Here is a 20,317-nt window from a genome sequence, read left to right on the forward strand (position 1 = left end):
GAATAAGATTAATAGTGGGTCAGATGCTATAGAAGATATCAATAAACATAAAGACATGGCAAAAAAAAAAATACTCAAAACTAAGCATGGTAAGAAAAAAAAACCTGAAAAAAATTGAACAGACCCTACATGACCTGTGGGGCAATATCAAACATATATGCAACGGACAGCCAGAAGGAGATAAGTGAGAGACACAAAGACAAAGATCATTAATAAAATAATGGTCAAAAAAGTAGATCATGGATCTAAGTTTTTACCTTGAAAAACAAGAAAAAGGCAAATTAAACCAAAAGTGCAAGAAAGAAAGAAACACAAGTCAATGAAATAAGAAACAACAACAACAAAAGAAACCAAAATATAGTTCTTTGAAAAGATCAACAAGGTTGATAAACCTCTGGCCAGCTTGATCAGGAAAAGAAACAAATTACCAGTATCAAGAATAGAAGAGAGTACACTCCTACAGATCTTACATACATTAAATGGATAATTAGACTATATAATGAACAACTTTATACTAATAATAAAGTTGACAATATGAACTATGTAAATTCCTTGAAAGGAACAAACTATCGAAGTTCATTTAAGAAGTGAATGACCTGAATGGCACTATATCCATAAAACACATTGAATTCATAGATGTCTTCCCACAAAGAAAACTCCAGGCCAAGTGGGTACAGTGGCTTATGTCAATAATCCCAGCATTTGGGAGGCCAAGATGAGAAGACTGCTTAAGAACAATTCAAGACCAGGCGTGAGTAGCTGGGCCTACAGACATGTACCACCATGCCTGGCTAATTTTTTAAAATTAAAAAAAAATAAAAAATTTAAAAATTAGGCAGACATGGTACATACTTGTAGGCTCAGCTACTAAGGAGGCTGAGGTGGCAGGGTTGCTTGAGCCCAGGAGATCAAGGCTACAGTAAGCCATGATCATGTGCCGCTGTACTCTAGCCCGGGCAACAGAGCAAGACGCTGTCAAAAAAAAAGAAAAAAGAAAAAAAAGAAAAAGGGAGGAAGGGAGGAAGAGAGGAAGGGAGGAAGGAAGGGAGGGAAGGAGGGAGGGATCCAGACCAAGATAGTATCTTTGGAGAATTTCACATAACTTTTATGGAATAAATAACAGCAACTCTACAGAAACTTTTCCAGAAAACAGAAGAAGAAACACATCCTAATGCATTATATAAGGTCAGGATTACCCTGAAATCACAACAAAAGACATTACAGAAAAAGAAAATCACAGACCAATAGCCCTCACATATGTAAGACCTATACACTAGAAACTATAACACACTGTTGAGAGACTTCTAAAAGAGCTAAATAAACGGTGAGATATAACACATTCATGAATTAGAAGATTCAATATTGTTATGGTATCAATTCTTCCAAACTGATGCAAAGATTCAAAGCAGTGCCAATTAAAATCCCATCAGGCTTCTTTATAAAAACTGACACACTGATTGTAAATTTATATGAAAATGAGAAGGACATAGAATAGCCAAAATAATTTTGGAGAAAAAAATCTGAACAACTTGAACTACCCAAAATCATGACTTACTATAAAGACACAGTAATAAAAAGATCGTATGATATTAGCACAAGTAGAGACATACAGATCAATGGAACAGAACAGCCCAGAACAGACAAGCACATGCATGGTCAACTGGTTTTCAAGCACATGCCAAGCTAATTAAATGTAACAAAAGAAGCTGAACAATTGGGTATTTAATATGGAAAAAAATAAACCTCAGTCCTGATAGTATCTACAAAGGTTAACTCAAATTAGATCACAGGCCTAAATGTAAAGGCTAGAACCATAAAATTTCTAGAAAACACAGGAGTTAGGCAAACCTTGGGTTAGCCAAAGATTTCTTAAACAGAACATAAACAATGTAAATCATAGTAATTTGAACTAAAAAATAATAAATTGAACTTCATCAAAATTTAAAACTTCTGCTCTTTGAAAGATGCTGTTAAGAAAGCAAGCTACAGACTAGGAAAAAACATTTGCAAAATGCATAACTGATAAAGAACTTGTAACCAGAATATATAAAGAACTCTTGTAACCCAACAAGAACCTAATCAACCCAATTTAAAAATTGGCAAATGAGGGCCGGGCGCGGTGGCTTACGCCTGTAATCCCAGCACTTTGAGAGGCTGAGGCGGGTGGATCACGAGGTCAAGAGATGGAGACCATCCTGGTCAACATGGTGAAACCCCGTCTATATTAAAAATAAAAAATTTAAAAAAAAATTGGCAAATGATCTGAACAGACACTTCAAAGATATGCCGATGGCAAATAAGCACATGAAAAAATGTTCATCATTAGTCATTGGAGAAAGGTAAAGTCACAATTAAGATGTCATTTTATACTCACTAGAATGGCTAAAATTAAAAAGACTGACAATACCAAGTGTTAACAAGGATGTGGAGTAACTTCAATTGCCATACACTGCTGGTGTGAAGAGAAAAATTAGAGCTTAGGAAAGTAGGTTGACAGTTTCTAGTAAAGTTAAACACGTGGCCACCATGGTAGCTCACACCTGTAATCCCAGCACTTTGGGAGGCCAAGGCAGGTGGATCACTTGAGGTCAGGAGTTTGAGACCAGCCTGGCCAACATGGTAAAACCCCATCACTATTAAAAATACAAAAATTAGCTGGGTGTAGTGGCAGGCACCTGTAATCACAGCTACATGGGAGGCTGAGGCAGAAGAATCCCTGGAACCCAGGAGGCAGAGGTTGCAGTGAGCTGAGATTGTGCTGCTGCACTCCAGCCTGGGTGACAAAGTGAGACTGCGGCAAAAAAAAAAAAAAAAAAAATTAAATATACAATTACCTTAAACCCAGAAATGTCACTCCTAGGTATAGACCCAAAAGAATACAAATATATGTTCAAACAAAGACTCATATGCAAAAGTTCATAGCTGCCTGAGTCATAAGAGTGCAAAGCTAGGAACAACACAAATGTTCCTCAACTGGTGAATGAACAAACAAATTATGGTACAAGCATATAACTGACTACTACTCAGAAAGAAAAAAAGTACAGATACATTCAATAACAAACATGAATGTCAAAAGTATTATGCTAAATCAAAGAAGCCAATGAGCGTATGCAGTATGATCCACTTACATAGAAAAGGCAAAACTAAAGGCACAGAAAGCACTTCAGTTGTCACCAGGGGCAGGAGAAGGCATAGCTGCAAAGAGTGGGGAGTTTTCTGCGTGACGTAAATGTTCTTTATCAAAATTATGGTGTGATTACACAAACTCTATTTGTTAAAACTCATGTAACTGTACATTCAAAATTGGTGAATATTACTGTTTACATATTATGCCTCAATAATGAAGCTAATTTTTTTTATTGCATTTTAGGTTTTGGGGTACATGTGAAGAACATGCAAGATTGTTGCACAGGTACACACACAGCAGTGTGATTTGCTGCCTTCCTCCCCATCACCTGTATCTAATGAAGCTGATTTTTAAAAAATCTGTAAGATCTCTTTTCTGGGCTGATAGCTAAGAAAGAAATGAGAAGACACTGTTTACCTTCCCAGTCCTCCATGTAAGGGGCCTCCTCGGCTTCTTTCTCTGGAGAAAATCTGTCAATGAATTTTCCTTCTTTCATGACCCTGGTGATTTCTCGGAGCTGATGCAGCAACTGTTTCTCTTGGTCAGAAGTCACAGTCTGTGCTCTGCTTAGAAATATCAGACAACCATTTAGTAGTATATACTCCTAGGCAATGGACATAAACATCACTATGGTCTGTCTGGATACTAGAACAGAAAGCGCAATTGCAGCAAGTAAGTATTCTAGGAATTGATCCTCAAACTGCATAGCTGGGAACCAGAGATGTTAGTTCAATGCTTTGATTTTATAAATGGGAAAACTAAAGCCCAGAATAGATTAAGTGATTGCCCAAGGTCCCGAAATTAGTTAATGTCAATACTAGGACCAGACCCCAGATGTCTCAGCTTTCAGTTCAGTGTTTTTTCAGTATATCTCAATGTCCTGATTCTCTAATCACCTAACAATTTCACTGTTACTCACATTACTCCATTTACTACAAGCCACTTTTCTCTGAAGCAAGGTCATCAAAGGAAAATGTTCTGGGCCATTAGCCTCAACCAGGGAAAATTTATGCTACTAGAATCACCAGGTTAAATTTACCTGTGCAGGTATAAGGATATGTCCGAAAATTTCAGAGGTGAGTAATTTTGAAAATTCAATCATCTAGACTAGAGAAACTGGGGTCCACAGAGGAGAAATATTGTTTATATATTCATACTGCCAGTTAATGGAAGCACTATAACTAAAACCATCCAGACTTCTGATCGCATTCTGTGCAATTCTTGAAGCACTGTGCTCAAGTTTCACATTTTGGAAAACCTGGTTTGAATCCCAACATAGCTGTGTGGCTCTGGCAAATATGTGCAAAAATAACATGAGACTCAAGGACAATAGTATGATTACTTTCTTTGAGAGGAAAGCACTGCATCTCACTGCTAGGCAAACACGGTCCTGCTTAGAAGACTGAGAACTATCTGCTTTGAGAACAGTTTTATCTAGCAGCAGGATTTAATGGAAGCCACTTATTCCCCTCTTAAAACCCAAACACAAGTTAATACAACACTTACAAAAGAAAAATGATGCACTCTGTATAGCCTTGTGGAGACGGTCATGTATTTTTCTAACAGCCAGTTCTGAGCCTGCACTCCTTTTTATGCTCAGCCTAAATAACTTTAGCTTTAATGACTAACAGAGAGAAAAAAAAGAGTAGTTCTCCTTTCAACATGAAGATAGTAACTGAGGATATGAAAAGCCAACATTACCACAGACCTCAGTGAAAGCAAAAAACAAAAACACCATGAGCTCTACTTCTTCGATACTAAGTAGCTTCAAAGCTGTGAACTACTAAAGATGCCTGTCTGTTCCACATTCAGCTAAAATTAAGTAGGGCCTCTGATAGCTCTATTCTTCCCATCAGTACAGGAGTCCTGACTCTCCACAACTACTCATGTGCCCCACATAACCCCTAATTCTTACTGTTAAAACAACCCACTTTGTGTGAAGCTTCTGGAGCAGACTAGAAGAGCTTAACTCCCTATCACAAACGCTTGTCTCTTTAAGTGGCACATGTTACTTTTCCAGACTGTACACAGGCCTTTCTGATCTTCAATGAATGAGTCTTAATTCTGTTTCCTAAGTCATGGGAAATCAGAAGCCCTTATCCTAAAAGAAGATGGATAGGCCAGACACAGTGGTTTAGGCCTGTAATCCCAGCACTTTGGAGACAGAGGCAGGTGGATTACCTGAGGTCGGGAGTTTGAGACCAGTCTGACCAACATGAAGAAACTTCATCTCTACTAAAAATACAAAATTAGCCAGGTGTGGTGGCACATGCCTGTAATCCCAGCTACTTGGGAGGCTGACGCAGGAGAATCGCCTGAAACCAGGACGTGGAGGTTGCAATGAGCTGAGATTGCGCCACTGCACTCCAGCCTGGGCAACAAGAGCAAAACTGTCAAAAAAAAAAAAAAAAAAAAGAGGATGGGTAGATACGAGGAAGCAGGAACAGACAAGAGCTTTCCCAGAGAACTCCAAACCAAAGCATCCTCATTTCACTCTAAACAAGTACACTTTTATTGTCCATATCATGCATTAAACATTAATCATGGTCTACCTTATAACATCTTCTGAATTTACTGCAATGAATATTTTTATGGATTCCTTATAGTCTCAGCTTGGTTTGATACTCCTACAGGACAGTAATAATCAAGTTCGCAACAGTATAGGCATAATGCCATGATCACTGTTAAGAGCTCAATAATTATGTATTAGAGTTTGACTCATTCCCATTTCCTCACCATCCATTATTTCCTTCTACCTCTCTGAATTCTAAATTCCATTCTATCATTTTACCAACACTTGCAAAAACCTTTACTAAGTGATTTTCACTTTACTAAGTCCAAGGGTCTTTTTCTCAAATTTCATTCTTCTTGACTTCTCTGTATCATAGACCATTCGCTCTCCTTGAAACCTAGCTGTTGAGACATTTGTATTCCTCCCACTTCTTTAAGGATTCCTTTTATCTATGATTCTGGCTCACTTTCATCCACTCACTTCCCAAAACAACTTTCCCAAGGCTCAATCCTAGGACTCTCATTTCTCCATTCTTATAATCATGCCCTCAGGAAGCTGACCCAGTATCATGGATTAGACCATCACTTCTACAGAAAAGATGTCCTAAAGCTACCTTCAATCTTGACTTTTCACACAAACCCCCATCTCACAACTCCAGTTATTTCCTGGGCATTTCCATTTGAAGGCCTTGCAACTATGTTAAAGTTAACCTTAAAGTCACCTCTTGAAACCAGGTACCAGTTGGCTCAGGATGGTGAGCAACTGCATGAACAGGTAGCCCAGAAAAGGCTCAGTATGGAAGATTCTAAGGTGATAGAAAAATAAAAGGTCACAGTTGGAATACAGCCTCACCAGAATTTTGAATTCTATAAGCCTAGCAGAGCCATCAAGTTCCAAATCCAAAAATTAAGTACAGAGAATTAAACAGATTTTAGTAACACCATTCATGGCTAGAACAGAACTCAGACCAATAAAAGAAGACCTCAGGCTACGGCAAAAGACACTGATATGCCTCTAAGATTTGGTGATCTCACCTTTCTCCATGGAGATTTTCTCCATCTCTTACTCCCAGCCAAATGACTTCCAAACCTGAGCCCTCTGCTCTGACTTCAAGAATCAAATTTCCTATTGCTGTTTCATGTTATACATGGATGTTCTAATGGCATCTCAGACATACTCAATGCTGAACTCATGATCTCAACTCCAAAGCCTTATGTACTTTCCCTTCTTTTGTATTTTATCTTGTTAATGCCATAATCTTCCTTCCAGTTTGGCTGTAAATTTCCAATTCATCTTTATTTACTTATTCTTCTTCATTGCTCTTTTCTGGTTAGTTTTCTTTTGGGGAACCAACTCCTCCTCCATTCATAGTGCAAAGGTTAGTGTGAGCCATCCATCCCCCACTCTCTCCTTCAAGGCTGGCCATGTGACCCACAGCTAATCATCATCTTCCACTCCTTGGCTGCAAGGATTGATTCAGGGATAGATATAGGACCCAAGTTGGGCAAACTGTACTTCTGGACCTTGAACACTGTGAAGCCTGAACTGAATACTTGTGACATTAAATTCATCCTGGCAACAGTCCATGAGGAGACTGTCCCTTTGTTCCTCCTCCCTAAACGCCCAAAGCTGCTCTGATTACCACCTTTCCTGAAACCTGGAGGTTCAGCTATTCCTTTGATATAAGCTACCCCATATTCTTCCAATAAATTCTGCCTCCTCATACTCCAAATGTTTTGCTAGCCAGAGTTGGCTGCTTACAACCAAGGAACACTGATACAGCCTGCGATTTTTTTTTTCCATTAGGTCCCCTTAATTTGTCCCCTCTTTCCCACTCTCACTGGCCGACTTATTACTATTTGCTGAAACCTTTTCAATAACCTTCTAGCGTGTAGTCACTCTATTACTGTAAGAGTTATTTTTCTAAAGCACAGCAAATTGTGACATTTCTCCTCAAAAGCCTTCAGAGTCAAAATAAGTATGTATTGTGGATGGAGAGGACCCAGGCAAACGAAAAAGCATATGCAAAGTCCTAGAGGCAAAAATGTACACGTATTTTAGAGGAACAGCAAGTTGTCAGTGTGGCTGGACCACAGAGAGTGATGAAGAAAGACAGAGAGAGGTACACAAGGCCAGGTCACTCAGGCCCATGTAAGCTATGTCAAAGATTCTGCAGTTTTTCAAAATCCAAAGGGACCTGCTGAAGGATTAAAACTAAAAAGATAATCCATCTGTTTGGAAAACAGAAAGAAAACTGAAAGGAGGCAAAATTAGAGAAACCACATGAGATAGTTATGACCTATGTCAAAAACAGGCATTCATTCATTAATTCATTCACTCGCTCACTCACTCATTCTTTCTTCATCTAAAACTTTTTTTTTTTTTTTGAGGCTTTCATGTGCCTGTGCTAAGCTCCAGAGCTAGGAAGGATATCCCTGACCTCATGGAGCCTACAGTCTTTTGCAGGGAGACAGACTTATTAATTAAATGGAAATGACAAGACATGGTGATTGACGAGATATGGCAAGTAAAAGAAAAGGTGAATCAAGGACAACATCTAATTTCTGCTTTGGGCAACTAAGTGGATGATAGAGTCATTTGCTGAGATGGAAATTAAAGGTAGAGTAGGTTCAGTTGAGGGATATATATTGAGTGAATCTTGGACATTCATTCATTCAATAGATACTTCTCATATGATGAGGCTAAAGGTAGGTATTTATGAGATATGTTCAATGGGTTCTGTATATAGAGATCAGGAACTGAAGTAAAGGACCTCAGCAGGGAATGGCCATGATTTCCTCTTCCACCACAAAAATGTACAAATGCTTATATCAAAAGTGAATAGGGGCCAGGCATAATGGCTCACACCTGTAATCCCAGAATTTTGGGAGGCCAAGATGGGCAGACCACCTGAGGTCAGGAGTTCAAGCCAAGCCTGGCCAACATGATAAAACCTTGTCTCTACTAAAAATACAAAAATTAGCTAGCCGTGGTCACATGTGCCTATAGTCCCAGCTACTCGGGAAGCTGAGGCAGGAGAGTCACTTGAACCCTCGGGAGGTGGAGGTTGCAGTGAGCCGGCACTGCAGCCTGGGCGAGAGAGAGAGAGACGCCATCTCAAAAAAAAAAAAAAAAAAGTGAATAGGTATATTCTCATTCAATAAGTATTTACTTAGTACCAACTACACAAACACAGTGAACAAAATAGGCTAAGTCTAGCCTCAAAGAGTTTACATTCCAGGAATTCATGGCAGAAATCTGCAGTTCCACATACATACTCAACATGCCTTCCAGGGCTCTTTTGCTGCCAGAGGTTGCACCCTCACTGCTTGACCATATCATGCTTCTAGCAGGTAAACTGTTATAACTGGGCTTGCTATTCCAGAAAGGAAATTTTGTTAATCATAAGGACAGAAATCAGGACCCTTCACTTCTGATTCCTAGATCTTTTCCTTAGTCTTTGTGTCCTTAAGCCGAACACTGTGCTTAATATCAGACAGAGCATGGCACAAGACTGACATTCTAAGAGTCATTATTTAAATATGTGTACAGACCTACATCCCTCACAAGTAAAACCTTTCTGAAAAGTTTTATTAGATAATATAAAAAATTTTCCCCATATTTCTGTTCTTACTTAAGCATTCAGGTAAAGTTTCAGAAAGTTTCAGAAACTGCAGAGTTCTCAAATTTTAAGCCAACATCCCGCAGTTATGGAATACTATATAAAAGGACTTGAGGCTGTAAATGAACGTTGTCTCCTGCTTTATCCCCAGAAACCCAGACATGTGATACAATTTTGATCTGACAAAACAAATAGTGGAATATTTTGGGCTTTTCCAATAATTATAGAAGCATAGACTTGTAAAAGAACACATGTCACAGAAACTAAGGCTAAAGGACACAAACGTAGGTACAAAAGGGAAAACAACGTAGAAACCTGGTGCTATTGTCTGAATATTTGTCTCCTCCTATACTCATCTTGAAACTTAACTGTCATTGGAGAAGTATTAAGAGGTAGGACCTTTATGAAGTAACTAGGACATGAGAGCAGAGCCCTCACATATAATATATATAAAGCATTTAGTTCAAAGTATGATCCTTAGTAAGTGTTCAATAAATATCACATTAACAATACTATACCCTCACACAGATATATTCATGTATTTATACAACTTCGATGCAGCAAGAAGACCCTCACCTGCCTGTAAACCCTGGACTTCACAGCCTCCAGAACTGTGAGCTAAGGAAACCTCCATTCTTCATCTATTACCCAGTTACACCAACAGAAAACATACAAAGACATATGGGCTGCCCAGCTCTTACAATTTTTAGGGTATAAGTCTCATAGGGTCTACCTGTAAGGATAAAAGATGTTGGATTAAGTGTCAAAAAGAAAAATCACATCTTATGGACTAAAAAATAAGAGATTTGGTAAATAGCCAGGAGCCATGCTCTCTCTTCAGTGAGAAGACAGCTGCTCCCCAGTTCCTGAGAGGTAGGGTAGAAAATGTTTTACACAATCTTTGCCATGCTGCAGGCTTTAATCAATGTGTTCCCAAGGAGTCCACACCTCAGTGACTTATAAAAAGTAAACATTCTGGGATAGGACCTGTAGCCCCTGAAACAAGACAGTACAACTCCAGAGGTGGTATAGGGACAGCTTCTCTGCCTTTGCACATAAAACAAGGAGAAATAAAACTGGCACAAAGAGGACAGACAGTAGTTAGGGATTATAGTATTGCATCCCTGGCTTGGGTTATAGATACATGGTGTAGACGGGTTGAATGGTAGAGTAATTTGAGTTATGGGAGTCTGCTACTCAACAGTAAATAATAATGAGAAAATATCTTCATGTATTCTCTTACCCCAAGCTCCAGGAGTTGGGTCTCCCAAGTGACAAGCCCTGCCCGTAGGTATTCATCTATGGTTTCCATGACCCTTAGGTGTAGTCTGGGGTTTCCAATGGCCCAGGCGAGTGTACAGATATTTTTTCAGGCACGACTGTCTATAAAAGCCTGGGTAGTTCTCTACCCAGACAGTAGGTGGCAGCTACAGGGTTAGAGCAGACAAAGCCAGAAAAGTATAATTGCACAAATTGGTTTAGTCACACTCATACAAATAGTCGTGTGTCAGATAATGTATATAAAGCATTTAGTTCAGAGTATGGTCCTTGTTAAGTGTTCAATAAATATCAACTATTACTATACATTCACACAGATACATTCGTGTATCTATACAACTTTGGGGAACACTCCAGATAGTAACTCTGCTTTCCAGACAGAAAGAAGATCAAGGCTCCTGGACCCACACAGGCAAGGTTCATCCTCATAAATGTCATTTCAACAGCACTGCAGCGATTGCAGAGAAATGCCAGGTCAGGAGGCTGCAATCTGAGAATACCCACTCTCTCCTATCCAACCAAAGATAGGCAAGGCTGGAGACAGTGAACAGAGAAAGAGGCATAGGGTACTAGTACTATAAAGGATGGCAAATAGAAGAGACTAAGGTAGAGTAACGATTTTCTGGGGCAAAAACTACACAATGTGCCCATAAACATGCAGGAGGGACATTTTGACATTTTCTTCTGCAAGGGATTCAGCCACTTGCCCTGAGATTCTTCCTCCATCCTTGCCAGAAGAACTAGCTGAAACTGAACCTCAATCTCACATACTGGCTTTTCCTTCCTGCCTTCCTATATCCACATTTTCTTGGTTGTTGTCCACTTCCATCAACCTCCTGAAGCTACCTTTTCAGATTCTCGGTCAGCCTGGTAGCAAGAGGAGTGTCTTCCCTTTGGGGCATTCTAAATGGCCAGTTCGGCTCTTAACATCTAATTTACATGTCTAATTCTGTGCTGGCATAGTCAACACAAACATGGACATCCGATCACACTTGCTCTCTTCTCTCATTTTGTCTCAAGTAGAAAGTCACATGTTGAATAATCTGGTTTTACTTAAAATTATACCTATTTTAGACAGTTAGGAAGTTTTCTTTCTTAAGTCCTAGTTATTTCACCCTGTAGGAGTTACTCACAAATTTATTCATTTTCACAATAATTTGCACAACATTAAACTTCTGAAAACTGAGGTTGCTTGACAGTATGGGAATGAAAAGTGTTAAATGAGAAAGAATATGTAAATGACATATTTACAATTTAAAAACTGACAGTACATAAAATCAAAATAAGTGGTCTATTTATCAAAAAAAGGGCCTAATTTTGAACTGATTTTCTAAATGAGAACTAGTCTGATCCTGTTACATGAAAACCTACCTCTCACCATTAGGTCCCACTCTGTTGATTAATTTTTCCATGGCTGCTTCTGTCTCCTTCAGTTTTTCTTGCAGTTGAGCAAGCTCAAAACTGGCTGAAAAATAAGCAACAGTCTAAGAACCATCACAGACAACTCCCTAAGCCTGTTAAAGAGACCACACATTTTTAAAAAAACTATTGTACTGCTGTACTTCCCATTCTCATTTAAGAATACAGCAGTTTTATTAAAAGATTCTGTGAATATTTAAGATTTCCAAAAAGTATGCAAAGTGTGACTGGGATATTGAGCTCCATAGAAAATCCAGAAGTAAGGCCGGGCACAGTGGCTCATGCCTGTCATCCTAGCACTTTGGGAGGCCAAGATGGGTGTGGATCATGAGGTCAGAAGATCAAGACCATCCTAGTCAACATGGTGAAACTCCGTCTCTACTAAAATACAAAAAATTAGCCGGACATGCTGGCGCACACCTGTAGTCCCACCTACTCAGGAGGCTGAGGCAGGGGAATTGCTTAAACCTGGGAGGCAGACGTTGCAGTAAGCCAAGATCATGCCACTGCACTCTGGCCTGGCAACAGAGTAAGACTCTTGTCTCAAATCAAAAAGAAAAGAAAAGAAAAGAAAATCCAGAAGGAAATCCAAAAAGCAGTCAAAAAGCAGTTAGAACCCAGATAGACATGACTTCCTGCAATGCTTTTGCCAGGTCTCTTCATTGTGGGTGGTAAATTTTTCATAGGTTATTTTTCCTGACACATTCTATTTTTCCTGACATTATATTCTAGTCTATACATTCTTTGAGGAAAGAGCCATGTTGTATAAATTTAATTTCCCCAGAGAACACAGAATATTCTAGTTGTGTAATAAGTAACGGATGGCCATGTTTCAAGAGTCAGAAGTGTTAAATTCTTTCCCTAGATCTAAAAACTGATTTTAGCAATGACATGATTTCTCTGCCTCAGTTTTCCTCTTTGCTATCAATATTTTGAAGTCTGGAAATGATAATTCATTCTAAACATGAAATATTAATTTGCTAATATATAAAAAAGTGAACTGGTAGTTTTGTACTTTTAGTAGCTATCATTTCCTTAAAACCCCAACATCAATATAAAAACTTCTGAGAATTCCCAGAACTAAGGCAACAATGGCATCAGATTAATTTGGAGCAACTTTTGAGAAATGCTCTGAAGACATACCCACAGACTGTCCCTGTGGCTTTAACTGTTTGACTCAATGATATCTGTGAATATGCTGAAAAGGGGCACTTACTAATTTTCCTGTGGGTGTTTCCAGGCGTGGCAGTGGAACATTTCCCATCTTCTGCAGTTGTTTTCCCCTTTGAGAGCTGAGAATTGAAGGAGGTATAGCACATCAACAGCAGCTCAGAACCTCAAAGTCATGGAACCCCTCATATCAAATAAAAAAAAAAGAGGTTGGGAGACAAAAATGAAGTCAGAAATGAAATTACATAGCAACATTAGAGAAGTATCTCAAAAAAAAAAAAAAAGAACCAGAAGATGAGGTTTCCAAGTAAAAAAAAAATTATCAAGGCACAAGGAAAATAATCTCCCTACAGGTCATCTTCCTTGCTCATGGTCATCCAAAACGGATGTGTGTCATCCTAGGGCCATTCTTACAGACTCAACTCAGACTGCCTGCAGAATTCCTGGGCAAGAAAGTACTAGTCTTACTTAAGATTGCTCTAGGCTGAGTGCAGTGGCTCATGCCTGTAATCCCAGCACTTTGGAAGGCCAAGGCGGGTGGATCATGAGGTCAGGAGATTGAGAGCATCCTGGCCAACATGGTGAAATCCCGTCTCTACTAAAAATACAAAAGAAAATTAGCTAGGCATGGTGGTGCACACCTATAATCCCAGCTACTCAGGAGGCTGAGACAGGAGAATTGCTTAAACCTGGGAGGTGGAGGTTGCAGTGAGCCAAGATTATGCCACTGCACTCGAGACTCTGTCTCAAAAAAAAAAACAAAGAAAAAAGAAAAAAGATTACTCCAGACAGGAGGGCAAAGTGAAGCTTCTGCTTCTACTTCACAGTGCATGGGCCTGTGGTCTGCAAAAGCCTGCCTGGAGGCAGAACTTAACTGAGGGTCTGCTTTAAAGGACCCACATCCATGTCTCCCCAGAGCTAGGAAATATCAGGGTTAATTTCAGGATGGACAGTTCTTTCTCAAGAGAATTATTGGAGATAATATTAAAAACAGCATCTCATATTCCTGTGGAGAAAAAAGGAGGACAAAGTGGTGTCATTATTTGGCCTTACAGTGGCTATCTGGATATCACTGTGCCAATCCCAATAATAAAATTCTTCTTAGAAAATCTTTTTTTTTTCCTGAGTCTCGCTCTGTCACCAGGTTGGAGTACAGTGGCGTGATCTCAGCTCACTGCAACCTCTGTCTCCTGGGTTCAAGCATTTCTTCTGCCTCAGCCTCCCAATTAGTTGGGATTACAGGCACCTGCCACCACACCTGGCTAATTTTTGTACTTTTTTAGTATAGACAGGGTTTCACCATATTGGCCAGGCTGGTCGTCCTGACATTGATTCGCCTGCCTTGGCTTCCCAAAGTGCTTGGATTACAGGCTTGAGTCACTTAGAAAATCTTTATATTCCTTTTCAGCTTGTAAAGATGTTCAATTTTTGGAGGGGCAGGGTGGGGAGGGCTTTGAATCACATCACTCACTGGATTAAGAACCAGAAGATCCAGGTTCAAGTCCTAGTTCTGACTTTTTAGTTGTGAATTTTGGGGCAAAACATTTAAACACTAGGTAAAGATTTCTTATGTGAAACTGAAATCATGGCTATCCTAAGTACCTCACAAAGAGGAGGCAGGATTTAAAGAAATGATGGATTTGAAATAATTTTATGAACTGTAAAAAGTTTTAATGTAGACAATAATTTTCATTGCCATATTAGATTTTCATTGATGTAATATGATTAAGATGACTCTACTTACCTTAAATAGAATGTACAGTATATATAAAAAAATCCCAAAGCCGTAGATTGGAATAATCTGCCCCATCAGGCCTCTTCCACTACTTCCTCCTCCAGCGCCTCCACCTGATCCTTTGGCCTTTGCAAATGCCTCTGCAAGGTGAGACCTCTGGAAACGAGCCCCAGGAGTCTGGCCATCTGAGGGTGCCTGGTGATGATGCATCATAGGTGGAAATCGGCCCAACTTTCCTGAGAAGATAATAATCAGTTTTTATCTCTTCTACTATTTTAAAGATGGTTATTATGAAAACACCAAAGCATTAAGATATAAATAACAGAGGCCAACTCAAATAAGTTTAAGAAAAAAAAAGGGGGGGGGAACTTAATTAAAAAGATATAGAGGTATCACACAGATACTAAATATGATGTGATCATCTCTAGCTGTTCACCAAACCCATTTTCTCTTCCTCTGTGTCCTGAGCTAGACCACATTTTTCAGACTCCCATCAAGTTAAATGTGGCCATGTAACTGTGTTCCAGCCAAGGAAAGTGAGTAATTGTGCTGGCTCAAGACCTGGTCTATAAAACCACCCTTGTTATTCAACTCCATGATCACTTCTCTGCTGCAGTATGGATGCTGACACCCAGGGAGACCTTGGAAGCCATGGGTAGAAAACAGCAAAGCCTCCATCAACCTGAACTCCTAAATAACTATGTAGTGCAGAGCCCTCCACTGCTGCCACCTCACTAACTTAAGAGTCATCTGGACCTGTTTGTATGAGTGAGAAATCAACTTCTATTTTGTTAGGGTCTTATACACTTTGCCTATTTGTTATAGCAGTTAGCCACCCCTAACTAACATAGATAAGAAAACGCAATGTGGTCTCGGGAGAAAAGAGAACTAGAAACAGGAAAGCCATTTGGATCCAGGACAGGTACTTTCACATTCTAACTCAATCTCTCTCCCTCTCTATGGGGCCATAAGATGTTTTTTTTTTCTGTGCACATCTTCTTTATCATCCTTTCTTTGCAGACCATTTCTCTAGCTTCTTTGTGCACACAGGGGAAGATGGTCGCCCCCACCCCGCGATTTGCATGTTCTTCAAGAGGCTAGCTGAGACATCCAAATTTCAAATTCCTTGGAGGATGATTTTAAGTACTCAGCTTGGGTAGGTATACATCTCTTTCTAATCAGCTATACCTGAGCAGACAGGATTCATGTAGCACAAGCAGGGTGAAAAAGGGGCTCAACCTTGTGAGTGGAAGAGCAGGGCTTGGGCCAGTGGGCAGTGGTGGGGAGGGGCAGAAGCAGGGGGAGGTGTTGCATTTATTTTCTTGCATTTTTTTTTCTTCCATCAAGAGCAGTCAAAAGTTAACAATAACTGCCAGAAAGGAATCTTCAAACGGCCACATAAACAGGTTTGCATGAAAAACCACTGGGAAATAACATGATAGAACAGAAAACACTAGAGGGCATAAATAACGCTCTAAAAATATGAATAAAAAATTTCTGGATTTGACTTGAACAAAATTGACAAAGATGTGGAAAGACATGAATGCTCGCTCATGTACTGTGGGTAAGAGTGTAACTGACACAGATATTCTGTCTAGTGATCTGGCTGTACTTAGTGATATTACATATGTACATACCCTATGATCCATTGATCCCACTCTGGTGAATAAATCCCAAAGAAAATCTCAAATAAGGTTATATATACATGTGAATTACAGAATTTATAGACCTATGTGAGAATGTTTGCTGTGAAAATATTGTAGCAGGGAGTTTGAAGTAACTGATTTCCTTTGAAAGAATGAAAAATCAAAATGGAGTGAATATAAATATGGAATTCTACATAGCTTTGGAAATCACACTTTAGATATACCTACAGAAACATGAATACATCTTTAAAAGCATAGTATTAGGTTAAGAATAAGCAAATACCATTACGTAGGTTGAAAACACACACATAATGATGTATTTCTCAAGCATCTATGTAGGTATACAGACATAAACACATTAGAGTAGGTGCATATGAGCAGGAAAGGGAACTGGAATGTGGGTTAAGAAAGTACAAGAAAGTAAACTTCCACTGACAAAATTAATGAAATGCTATGAACTGAGAACTGTCTTTAAGTTGTCGATGAAGAGTCAAACTCTAAAACATTTCAAGAGATTTCTTCTGAGCCAAATGAGTGACCATGGCCCATGACACAGCCCTCAGAAGGTCCTGAGAACATCTGCCCAAGGCGGTCAGGGTGCAGCCTGGTTTCCCACATTTTAGAGAGACATGAGACTTCAATCAAATACATTGGTTTGGTTCAGAAAGGCAGGACAATTTCAAGAGGAGGGTGGGTGTGCTTCCAGCCTATAGGTAGATTTTTAAATTTTCTGGTTGACAATTGGTGGAATTTATCTAAAGACCTGGGATCAACAGAAAGGAAATGTTTAGGTTAAGATAAAGGGTTGTGGAGACCAAGTTTTCCTAGTTTTATTGCGCAGAGGAAGCTCTCAGATAGCAGACTTCTGAGGGAGTAGGTTGTAAAATGTTTCTTATGTGAAAGGAAAATATTATGGGCCCCTTCAAGGTGGGCTACTGCTCACAGCAAATCTGCCTCCCATTTCTATTCAAAGTCTTCCTTCTGCTCACTGAGATAGATGCATATCTGACTGCCTCCTTTGGAAAGGCTAATCAGAAATTCAAAAGAAGGCAACCATTCCTCTCTCACCTATCTGTGACCTGGAAGCCCCTTCACCACTTTGAGTCTTTCTGTCTTTGCTCCAAGTTGTCCCGCATTTCCAGACCAAACTAATGTACTTCTTACACACATTGACTGATGTCTCATATCTCCCTAAAATGCACAAAACCAAGCTGTTCCCCGACCACCTTCGGCATATGCCGTCAGGACTTCCTGGGGCTGTGCCATGGGCATGCATCCTGAACCTCAGCAAATTAAACTTTCTAAATTAACTGAGATCTGTCTCAAATTTGGGGGGTTTATACTTATCAGACTTAAAAGGGTACCTTAGTTGATTTTTCTCCTGGATCTGGAAAGAAAGAAAAAAAAAAGTGGGTGGAAAGGAGACTCTCCGTAGAATGTGGAACTTTCCCACAAGAGACAACCTTGCAGGGCAATTTCAAGACATGGCAAGGGAACATATTTGGGGTTAAAATATTTTTATTTTTTTCCTTATTTGTTATGTGAAGTTATGCCAGACTCAGGTGGGAAAGCAGGCTAGATTATATCGGGTTAAATAAAACTCCTCTCATGAGATTTCACAGTTTGTAGGGTATGACTCCTCAGGTAGGAATTTGGGTAAGATTTAAAAAATTAGAATTTAGTTCTCAATGTCAACTCTGCTCTTGAGGTAAGAAAGAAGGTGGGTGGGCAGGCAGGCTTGGAAGTTGCCTTCCACCTTGTATCCTTTCTCAGCCGAGCTCCACTCCAATGATACTCCTTTTCCTCTCAATGCTGACTTTGGACGACATGGAAAATTATGAAAACAAATGCATCTTTTATTTAAGAGTGGGTCAGCAACAGAAGCACAGCTTTAGATGGTGAAAGAAAGAAATCACCATGTCACCATCCTTTATGCTGGATGCTGGTGACTATGTCCCTTTAAAATTTTCAAGGATCTTAGTATATTAAATGACAAGTACTGGCTTTGGCCATAACGTACCTTCAAAAATATGCCTAGCCACCATTCAGGAAACTAACCTTTCTCTTGAGAGAATCTGATATATCAGGTGGCTAATGTTCAATAAACTAGATCTAATATTTGTAGTAATATGTTGTGGAACTTCACCTTACTGTGTTGAGAATACTATCTTCAAAAGTAAAAAAAAATTAAAATGGGTCTTACATAAAAAGCATTATTTTGCGTCTCTAAAATTTAAGAATGACATTACACATTCTCCCCAAAAACTTCTACAGATTTGTCATCCAGGAAGATACATAGGATACCAATTATGTTAAAGATTCTGCCATATGCAAGAAAAGAAGACCGCAATAAAGGTAACAGGAACAATAGTTCCCACATGGAACAATGCCTTCAAAAGCAGAATATCTAAAACAAAGACAGAATAACAGCAGCAGCAGCAGGGTGTCAAGGGCCTATTACTAGGTAAGTGAAATATTCAAGTATTGAAAAGATGCAAAATCTTTCTTTTAAAAAAAGAGGAGTCGAAGGGCCGGACGCGGTGGCTCAAGCCTGTAATCCCAGCACTTTGGGAGGACCAGGCGCGTGGATCACGAGGTCAAGAGATTGAGACCATCTTGGTCAACATGTTGAAACCTCGGCTCTACTAAAAATACAAAAAAAAATTAGCTGGGCATGGTGGCGCGAGCCTGTAATCCCAGCTACTCAGGAGGCTGAGGCAGAATTGCCTGAACCCAGGAGGTGGAGTTTGCGATGAGCCGAGATCGCGCCATTGCACTCCAGCCTGGGTAACAAGTGCGAAACTCCGTCTCAAAAAAAAAAAAAAAAAAAAAAAGGGAGTCAAATGGAGTCAATCACTGAAGAGAATGAAAGAATAGCAGAGAAGCAAAAGCATACCAATAGGAAACAATAGTGTGTATATGAGGTAGGGAAAAAGAAACCATGAAGTAGGACTTACTACCAAATTAGTTTGCCTCCATTTAGGGAAGTAACAAGAGATAAGGAGAAAGAAGTTAAGATGGGGAGGAGCTAAAATATTAACTTGTGTGCTATATAAATTTGATACAGTAGACCTTAATGAGAAGGGTACTTGATGGGGATTAATCTAGCAAGTGAGTATAGGGCCTAATACAGAGAGAAAACTAGGATCTGGGAAAACATAAAAAAGACTATTATAGTATAGTAATTTAGCACTGAGATGCAAATCCCTGAGGTGGTGGCCAGAGCCATAAAAAGGAAAGGATAGGTCTGAAAACTAAAAATAAAATTATAAGCCCACCAACTGACTGATGGATCATCTCCTTGCCAAGGGGACCCTAGACTAACCTTGAAAACTAAATTCTTGACTATGCTGGGATGGGGGGTTCAGATATACCTCGTTTATATCCTTTCCCTCACAAACCACTATTAGCCTTTCTTCCCTAACAACTAAACAGAAACCAGTCATTTCAAGAAAGTCCACCATGGCTGTCAACCAACCACATGATACTGCCCCTCCTTTTATTGCCTGATAAGAGACTACCAACCACAGAATGGTTCTGGTTAGTCTACAGAGAATGAACAGTAAGGATTTTCATGTCCTCTGCTTCGCCTTTTGATGTCGGAGGGGTGAAAACTCCATTCTCTGACCACACTATCACTATTTTGCGTGCATGAGACCCATGAAGGACATGTTTCTCCTTTCATAAATATTCATGACTCCCCCTATAGCTTATTGAATATGTAGATATGGCCACCTGCTCAGCATGAATACCTGTTTCTTTTGCCCATCCCTCCAAGTGTGTGTTTCTGGTTTTGGCTGGAGGCTAC

General features: G+C 39.6%; 1 protein-coding gene across 10 annotated transcripts in view; it reads right to left on the reverse strand.

Annotated features, from left to right (window-relative positions):
* RIC3 (RIC3 acetylcholine receptor chaperone) overlaps window positions 1-20,317 on the reverse strand; it is an 81,337-nt gene that overhangs the window by 33,705 nt on the left and 27,315 nt on the right. For 6 of the 10 annotated variants that reach the window (XR_012518083.1, XR_012518082.1, XM_074401055.1 and 3 more), the window contains 4 exons: window positions 14,873-15,099; window positions 13,175-13,250; window positions 11,911-12,004; window positions 3,545-3,693 (listed from right to left, as the gene is read on the reverse strand). Coding sequence is in view for 7 of the 10 variants with exons in the window: in XM_074401055.1 (XP_074257156.1) it covers window positions 3,545-3,693; window positions 11,911-12,004; window positions 13,175-13,250; window positions 14,873-15,099 (546 nt within the window). In the remaining 3 variants the exon portion in view is untranslated. Of the gene's footprint in view, window positions 1-3,544; window positions 3,694-8,197; window positions 10,689-11,910; window positions 12,005-13,174; window positions 13,313-14,872; window positions 15,100-20,317 lie in introns of those variants that run through there. The other 4 variants (XR_012518084.1, XM_003919811.4, XM_074401058.1 and 1 more) reach the window with 3 other exon arrangements.

Source organism: Saimiri boliviensis, chromosome 6 (genome assembly GCF_048565385.1).
Source record: "Saimiri boliviensis isolate mSaiBol1 chromosome 6, mSaiBol1.pri, whole genome shotgun sequence".
Lineage (NCBI taxonomy): Eukaryota > Metazoa > Chordata > Mammalia > Primates > Cebidae > Saimiri > Saimiri boliviensis.